The sequence below is a fragment of the Geospiza fortis genome, unplaced genomic scaffold, assembly GCF_000277835.1.
Source record: "Geospiza fortis unplaced genomic scaffold, GeoFor_1.0 scaffold53, whole genome shotgun sequence".
NCBI classification, from domain to species: Eukaryota; Metazoa; Chordata; class Aves; order Passeriformes; family Thraupidae; genus Geospiza; species Geospiza fortis.
In genome coordinates this window covers 317,007-325,906 of record NW_005054305.1, presented here as the reverse complement: position 1 = coordinate 325,906, position 8,900 = coordinate 317,007, and the positions used below count along the sequence as shown (strand labels likewise).

Genomic DNA, 8,900 nt, shown 5'->3' with positions numbered 1-8,900 from the left:
CCAGGATGTGGCTCCTGCTCTAGTAAAAAAATATCAGCTGGGGTAGTGCGAGATTTCTAGCCATGACTTCCTGTTGCTGCTAGCTCTGTCCTGCTCCTGAGAGATCTGCCACGAGTTCAGAGGGCTGATCAGCTATTTAAATGAGCTCATTTAAATGAGCAGAAGTCTGTACTACACCGGGTTTCCTGCTTAACCAAAACCTGCTTTGTGTCGCTAACTTACTGTGTCAATTAATATGACACACTCAGCCAGCAGGTCAAAGGGCTTGCTCCGCTGGTGACTCATTTCTTGCTAGGTAGGTTATGGTTAGTCAGATGACAACTTTTACTTTAGCAAAAGATCTTATTTGGAAAGGGAGAAACGTTTTTATACTGCTGGCTTGCACACAGTATCTTTTCTTTTTTCAGCTAAAGGAAAAGCAACAGTTCTAGGAGAGGTTTTGCTGTTACGTCAGTTTTCTGAAATTCAGAGAGATGTCCATGGAGTCTTTTAGTTGTGTGGTAGATCCTGGAAGGGTCACTTCAGATTGGGTGGTGTGTACCTGGAGTACTTTTTGTTCTGCCATGTAAATACTGCTTGCAGACCATTAGACATCTAACTTTTTCATAGTAGTTTCTCCTTCCTTCTTGTTTCCAGCCCTTGCTGTTTGCCTCTCCCTCTTTTCCAAGGTCTTGCCTCACTGCCCATTATATTTAAAAACGAACAAAAAACCCAGCCCTTTGAAGTGCTGCAACAGTTCTGGTTCCTGACAAACAAGAACAGTGCACTTCAAAACATTGTCTGAATAGCATGGGCTAGTTTTAGCTAGTTTTTAAATTCAATTTAAAAGGGCTGAGCTGCTCTGCAGAGCTGTCCTGTTGTCTCTGCAGGATCTTTGTTCCCAGAAGTGTTCCTCATGGCTCCAGGAGCCCATGGTGCAAGGTATGTTCTCAGGTCAGGTTGCAAGCATGACAGCACTTTCCACGACAAAGTGCTTTGCTTGGAATCATTGTAAGGCAAACTTTTGACATACTTTCTACACGAATTAAGAAACTGTTTACATAATTTGGAGTTTTATCTTGTGTTGGTTATTTAAATATTGTCCTATTGTTCCTATTCCATGACTGGATAATTTATGTAGCTAATCATCAGATGAAAAATTTGGTATGTCAGTTTGGTGTTTGTCAGTTACATAAATCAGCAGTTGGGAGAATGGAAACAATACCAAGTAAGTTACTGAAGTAACTATGCCAGACAGATTGTGGATTGATCATCCTGTTGGGAATGCTTGCGTATCAAAACTGCATTTCAAATTGGACAACTTAAACTAAATTTAAGGATGTTGGAGCTATTCATAAATAGGGGAAGGACAGATAATTTACAGTGTCAGCTTTGGCTGAAGTTTGGAAGTGTGAGGAAAGGTCCTTCTCTGTTTCTCTCCCTACTCTCCTGCCAAATATTAAGGAAAACTTGCACATGCATACCTTCTGTCTTTCTTTGTGTGGTGGTGGGGGCTTTGGTGGCTGGCTGGTTGGTTTTTTTTAAAGGGCATTACTTCCTTCTTGCTTCTCAGTTCCATAAGTGCCTTATCTATATAACATAGTTTTATATAGTTTAATATTTTCACAGGTTCATTTCTTGTTGTTTAGGGCTTACTTTATTTCCTTAAATAGAATTTTTTACTTATGGGTGATTTCCCCCAGAAAATTTTACTTTTGATATTTAGTTGGCTTTACTATTAAGGTTTTTAGTTTTGGTGTTACAAGTGAGCAAATTTCTTCCTTTCCACCCATCAACCCCCCAATCTAAGTTCAAAAGACAAAAAGATTAAGGGCTTGTTTTCCTTCTATAGTTTCTGAAACTGCTTCTGAAAGCCAGTGTGAGTTCACTTGAAATGAGTATTCATTTGTACTAGTTGAATGTGGGTAGTATCTTATTTGGACTTGTATATAGTTTGTAAGATTCCTAAAATTTCTGGTGAGTTTAAAGCGTGGTTTTCTTTGTGTTTTATGGAACTAGTGACTTGTGCATCCTACCAAAGGAGTAGAATTGTAGCCTTCCTAACTGTTGAATACTTGCTCGTTTGTTTGATTTACATTCCATAGCTTCATGTTACTAGTAGTGTGGTGTTCATATATAAAGGGATAGTCAGATTGTGAAATCTGTTCCTTCCTTTGTGTTGAGGGAGGGGAGGTATGCAGTTAACTGCTAAGTTTGGAGCCCTTATAGTAAGCATAACACAGAACACACGTTTCCAGGGATAAAAATATGAGATGAAAACCACAAAGTTGAAAAAATAGGATAAAAACTGGTACATCCATATGATCATGGTTCTTTGATACAGAATACAACGAGAGTCCATTTCCTGATAAACTGGTGAACTCTTGGGCACCTGGTTCTTCCTTTCTGCACTTTTTTTCCTTAATAGGTGAAAATCTCCTTACGGGTGGTGAGAAACACAATTTTTCCCTTTCTTTTTTTCTTCTTCCATTAATTTTTCTAAATAGATGTAATTATTCATTTCTAAAATCTACAACCTGTCTCTCCCAAGAGACAAGCATCAGGATGTTAAGAAATAATTAAATAACGTATTGCTTGAGTTGGGGTGTTTTAAGTTCTTCCTTGTTGACCTTATGTTCAGCCACTGGTTAGTTATCCTTGAAAAAAAGTGCTGGATGCATACCATAGCCAGCAAACTTGGACAATATTCTCATTAGATAGAAGCTATCTGATAACGTTCAGCAGATAAAAGGTTGCTAGGGGAACAAGAAAATGAAGGTTTGCAGAGAAGAATTCCTTTAGGAACGGATCATTGGTGCTACTTTTTTGTTCAGCTGACAGAAGAGCTACAGCATGACAAGTTAACGCTGCAGGACGAATCTCCCATACGAGGGGCTGTAACAGTAAAGACAGTTCATGTGATATAAAATGTCTGTGCCATACAGTGCTGGAGCCAAGCAGTTAACGGATTTGGGAGGCTGATTGTTCTTGTCTTACAATTGTAGGTGTAGTTGCAATATCAGGCAGTGAAACGGAGGATGATGACACTATGGATGTCCCACTGGATCTTTCCTCATCTGCTGGCTCAGGCAAACGGCGGAGACGTGGCAACCTGCCCAAGGAATCTGTGCAGATTCTTCGGGACTGGCTCTATGAGCACCGATACAATGCTTATCCTTCAGAGCAAGAAAAAGCGCTGTTATCCCGACAAACACACCTTTCCACACTACAGGTATTTAGAAAAGTAGTTCTCCCTTCTAAAGGAGCTGTTTTCTGTTTTAATTCACCTGTGGTCTAGTCACGGATACAAATGTTTACAGTGCATGTGAGATTTCCTTTTTTATTGCCACTCTCCTGCTAATGGCACTCATAAGGAGAGATAGAGACTGATTATGTGTTACTATGATCTTGTTTATTGGGAATAAAATTATTTTTGTGGCAGAACAGACAGTCATGAATTGGAGCATGCATGCTAATTTTTTGCAGAATTGTGCCCCAAAAGACATAAAGTGTCTGTACAAGGTAATTTATTGTGAGAAGAAGGTATTTATTTGTCAACAGAGGTTTTATGGTGATAGATATGCAGCTTAGCATATAACTCTTCACTTCTAAAATGGCAACTTGAGGCTTGTTCCAGTAGAACATGGACATATATAATTATGTGTATGATCACTGCCATTAAAATCAGTGGAACAACCTATATGGGATGGAGCTACTCAGGGGTGTTAGTGCAGGTGTGGATGAGGCGTTTGTATGTTTATTTTGGATTCTCATCCTGGGATGCCACTGGCATCTGTGAGGTCCCTTGGATGCATCATTCTTATCTTCTGTGATCGTCTTGGGTCGAATAGCTTTTGCCCATTGCTGCATCCCATGTTGTGGGAAGGTGGCTGCATGAGAACTTGGGTAAACCAGGGTTTGGTTTTGGGAGCTGCTAAATAGAGAGCATTCCTGTTGAGTCCTGGGCTTAATTTTTCCATATTAATTCTTTAGTGCAAAGTTCATAATTGGCCATAGAGTAAAATTTTCTTAATGCAACATTATAAAGAAGACTTCCTTTATGTAGTAAAGACAAAAAAGACGTTAAACTATAAACTATCCTGTATTGCCCAGGAAACTGGTTGATATTTAAACAAGGACAAACTTAAGTGAGGTAATTCATGTTATGTCTGTCGACACAGTCAGTTGAACAAGGAAAATCAGTAACTATTTGTGGGAGGAGTGGCTCTCTTCAGAGAGAAAAGGTTTTCCTGTTGTTAATTAACCTAAGCTAGGGAACAATAGCCAATAGGTTAATGTGTGTGCACAGAGTTAAAAACTAAACCCCTAGCTTGGACTTCAGATGTCCCGGGGCTTTCTGTAACAGGAGCAGGGAGTCGGTAGCACTGGGACAAGGGAAGGGCCTTTGCCAGGCATGCCAGAACTTGTCAGTAGGTCTCTATTTTGTTGTGCAGTGAAGGAAACTGCTTGGAGGGATTCATTAATCTAACTGTCCGCTCTAGTGGCACATAGTTGGGAATGAATGAAGGTAGAAATTAAGATGTCATTATATTCCCAGGTCTGCAACTGGTTTATCAATGCACGCCGCAGGCTGTTACCTGACATGCTGAGGAAGGATGGCAAAGACCCAAATCAGTTCACTATCTCGCGGCGAGGGACCAAGCTTCCCGAGGGTGGCCTGGTGGAGTCTGCCATCAGCACAAAGAACTACATTCCCCTGCTGGATGAGACTGCCTTCCTTCCCGCCGCCGCGCCGCTCGGCAAAACTGTGTCCTCTTCCAAGCCGGCTTCCCCGGGATCGGTCCTGGCTCGGCCGTCGGTGATTTGCCACACGACTGTGACTGCGTTGAAAGATGCCCCTTTCCACTTTTGCCAGCCAGCTGATGTAGGCCAGACCACGGACCTGCAGCAGCCCCCGGCTGGCGGCTTCACAGATAGCCCCCTCTCCTGCCACGAGGACGCATCCAAACTGGGACCTGGTGCAAACACACAGAGTGGGCTCTTCAACACTCCTCCTCCAACACCACCAGACCTTAACCAGGATTTTAGTGGATTTCAGCTTCTGGTGGATGTTGCACTCAAAAGGGCGGCAGAGATGGAGTTGCAGGCAAAACTTATGGCCTAAATCCCCTTCCTTCTCTTTCCCCGTTTTGTTTTACCAGGCAGGGATCTAACAGCTGTGTGGTTATTGCCACCCACACGATATCAAAAGACTTCACTGCGTTATTATTATTTTTTTTAATAATCTTATTTGCACAAGGGGATTGCTGAAATGAAGCTTCCTGTCACTGAGATGGTCTTCAGTGGAATACGGTCATTCCAAGAATTACGAACTTAAAGCTACTGTAGAAAGGATTGTGTGTTTCGTTGGGATTTTTTTAAATGTTTTCTTTGTAGATTTTTCATAATGTGAGATGTTTCCCAAGATCATGTGATTTGTTTTGTTCCTTTCAGACTGTGCAATATCTAGTAATGATATAGAGTCTTCTTATCATTCCCATGTGGAACGGAATATACCGACATGCTGTCTAAATTTTCAATTTTTTTAACAATACAAACTTTGGATGATCATGCTTTTTTTCCCATAATATAATAAAATATTTTCTTTAAAAGTGATGCATGCAGAGTATTTTGTTGAATACAAGCTTTGCAGAAAACATGAATTACCCTTGAAACAAATGGAAGTGAGAAATATTTTTGAGCTCATAGTGACTTTGTTTGGTTCAGAGAGCCATAAACCAAACTAGCAGTTGTTGTTAATCAGATGTTTAAAAGAATGCTGAAAAGTGGGCCAGAAGTACCTGATTGTGTTCTCCCATGTTGAAATTTTTTTAAGGGGCCCAAGGGAACTATGTAGGCAATTCTGACTAAATTTCAGAGGGAAACCTTTGGCCCCTCTAAGAGTTCCAGCTCTTGGCTCCTTGAAATATTTTAGGGCTGGGAAATGTGATGGCCCATGGGGAAGATCTGAAGATAAAAAGAAGAGGCCAGAAGAGGGGCTGAGACAAGTGTTCTTTGCAGATCTTTGTGATGCAGCTCCTAGACATGACTGGTGACAAATTTTGATAGGGGAGAGTAAGGGCTTCTAGCCTTACTTGGACTAGCAATGACAAGGTTTTTAGTCAGTAATTCTAGTAGACTGAAATAAAGTAGGTTGTATTGCACTGAAATCTGAGTTCTGGGAGCCAGGTCTTTGTGAGATACTTTAACAGGTGGTTGGCTAAGATTTAGATGAGATCCTTGTTGTATTGGGGTGTATTTTTGCCCACAGAATCTAAGTTACCTTTCAGAAAAGGACTTTGCTATCAAAATGACTTATTACTGAAAATAGTCAAGACTTGCAGCTCACATTTCAACTTACTTGAATGTCAGTCACCCACCCTTATCCTTCCAGCAACAATGAAATAAGAGACCTCCAGGGTAAAAAATTGGTTCTGGCTAATCTTTAAAAACAAACCAGTTGTCTGTTTGGGAGGTTGGGGGAGGGCTTTGAGGAGTAGGAGAGTTGGTGAATTTAAGGATATCATTATGAGTAGAAAGAAGACTACAATATTATGACTGCTATACTGTTTTGCTGTGGCCTTTATAATTTTCTAGTGTCAGATATATTCTGTTTGTTCTCTGGAGTGCTCTTTGGAATTCTTCTGAACTTGTGCCTTTCTTGAATCTTAATGTTTAAAATCAAAATGGCAAACAGTAAACACTGGTTTACTTATGACTGCTTTGGTAACACAGTCATCCTAATATACTGTATGAATATAGAATTATTTTTTAAAAAATTGGAAATAAAGCTGGAAAAAAATTTTGAAAATAGAGATGGCTGCATATTCTGTCTTCAAGGCATTGCAGGTGGGTACAGAAGAGCCTGGTGTAGTGTCTCTGGACACACGGTACTTGATACTTCTGGGCTGTTTTTCCTGGGATACCTATGTATGTATTGTTTGGTTGGGTTTTTTAATGACTAATTGTAAAACGGAAGACTTTTTTTGTCACTGTGAGGTTCATGTTAAGGGAGAAGTTGGTTAATAGACATGGTTTTGTGGAATAGGTGATTTATCTTAAGGGGTGCTACACACCCAAAGTGGAGTGTCATCTTTGATAAAGGTTTGGAAGATGCCTTGTCCTTTCCTGTTCTTGCAGGAAGGAACTTTATTCACTCCTTACACCCATGCTTCACAAGTGAAAGAAAAACAGCCTCACAAATATGTTTGCATTGTATATTTGAATTGCTCGACATTTTCTTCTTTTGTTTTTTTTTTTTTTAAGCAGTATGTTGGTGTGCTGTGGGGCACTCAGATCATTAAAGGGCATCTTCAGAGGTCTTTACTCTTCATTACTTTGCCCTTTAAAATAAAAAATGTCCTCAAGTTTAAAAAGAAGAAAACTTTGCTGGTTGAGCTGACCAGTTCTGTAATTTCACTATAGCAGCTGCAGTACTGAAAATGAAAACAGAATGAGGAAGAAAGCTGTTGCCATTCAGGTTAACAGTTTTCATTGAAAGTAAAAGCCTGTGGTCTCTCTGCTGTTTTCATTTACTGTTATACAAAGTGGTATTAGTGTAAATGACCACCAAAGCCCTGCTTGTGTCATGAGGACTGCATTTTGCTGACTGACTTACCCTGGGAACTTCACTGGTGACCAATTTTGATTGAGGCTAGTTATATGCTTCTTAAATTAAGGCTTGTGTTCAGGTTACACCTAGAAGTTTGGCTGTAGTCATAAGTCAGATGGCTGTGGCTGAGTAGCACCTGACACCACACCATGTAAAAGATTTTCCCTAGCCTGAGGTGTTATTTAACTTAGCAGAAGAAAATGACTCATATTGAGTGCCCACTAAAATATATCAAAAGGGAGTTTCTGCTCTCCTGTAATCTAGCACTGATAGTTTTGGTGCTGGCTATTGAAGTTTACCTAAACCTATTCTTTCTGAGCATAAACCTGGAGTAACTTTATCTAAAGTTATCACAGGAAGGTCGGTATATGTAGGGCATTGGGTGGAGCTAGGATCCTGAACTGAGCAGGAGTCCAAGTAACAAACCAAAGGCTTCAAGTGCTGGCCACAGATCCCTGGTAGAGCAAACAAAAAGTTATTTGTGAAACTTACTTTACCATGGAAAAGAAAAATATAAAGAAGCAATGAGACAACATGGGTGGTTTTGCTGTTCTTGCAGCAGTGATAAACCTAAATGCAAAGCAGTTTTGTCAAAACCCAACCTCTGGCTAAAAACACACACTTTGGCTACTCTGAAGCTGAAGGGAAGGCATTGCTGCGTGTTACTGGAGTCTGTGTGGCCAGCCAGGGCGTCAGCGAGCTAAGAGGTATGACAAATTCCTGCCAGGGAAAACAGCTCACACGCAGACTTCATCAACCTTGTTTTCATGGCTTTTGTGTCTTGTAAACAAGTTGTGGCAGCTGCATGTGATAAATCTGCGCAAAGCAAAAATAATTACAATAGGGAGGGAATCTTGACCCTGGCGTCGTTGCTGCCTGCGTGCAGGGAGGGAGGGGGTGGTGTCTGTCGTGGGGGGGATGGTTTGTGGTGTCCCACATGTCTCCCTCCCAGCCTGTGCCGTGAGGTCAGCCTGCAGGGCTGTAAAACCGTTGGAGCTGCAGCAGCTGGCCTTGTGCTGGGGGGGAGGGAATGGAGTGGAATGGGGCGAGCAGAGCTGGAAGCTGAGCAGAACTTGCATGGCTGTGCTCTCCTGGGTCATGCTGGTTTGGATAACAGCAGGATCCTGTGGCCTGGGCAGAGTGGGAATGGGGCAAACAGGCATGGCTGTGCTCTCCTGGGTGATGCTGGCTCGGATAACAGCAGGATCCTGTGGCCTGGGCAGACCAGGAATGGGGCTAGCACAGCTGGAAGCTGGGCTAACTTGCATGGCTGTGCCCTGCCGGCCATGCTGGCTCGGGGAGCCCCCAG

The 8,900-nt window shown here is 41.6% G+C and overlaps 1 protein-coding gene across 1 annotated transcript in view; it reads left to right on the top strand.

Moving 5' to 3' along the window:
* The window catches only part of TGIF1 (TGFB induced factor homeobox 1), a 7,962-nt gene extending 2,367 nt beyond the window's left edge, over window positions 1-5,595 (top strand). Inside the window, exons 2-3 of the mRNA XM_031066577.1 lie at window positions 2,985-3,211; window positions 4,538-5,595. Coding sequence (XP_030922437.1) covers window positions 3,029-3,211; window positions 4,538-5,104 — 750 coding nt within the window. The 5' untranslated portion in view covers window positions 2,985-3,028 and the 3' untranslated portion in view covers window positions 5,105-5,595. The remainder of the gene's footprint in view (window positions 1-2,984; window positions 3,212-4,537) is intronic.
* The last annotated feature ends 3,305 nt before the right edge of the window (window positions 5,596-8,900 follow it).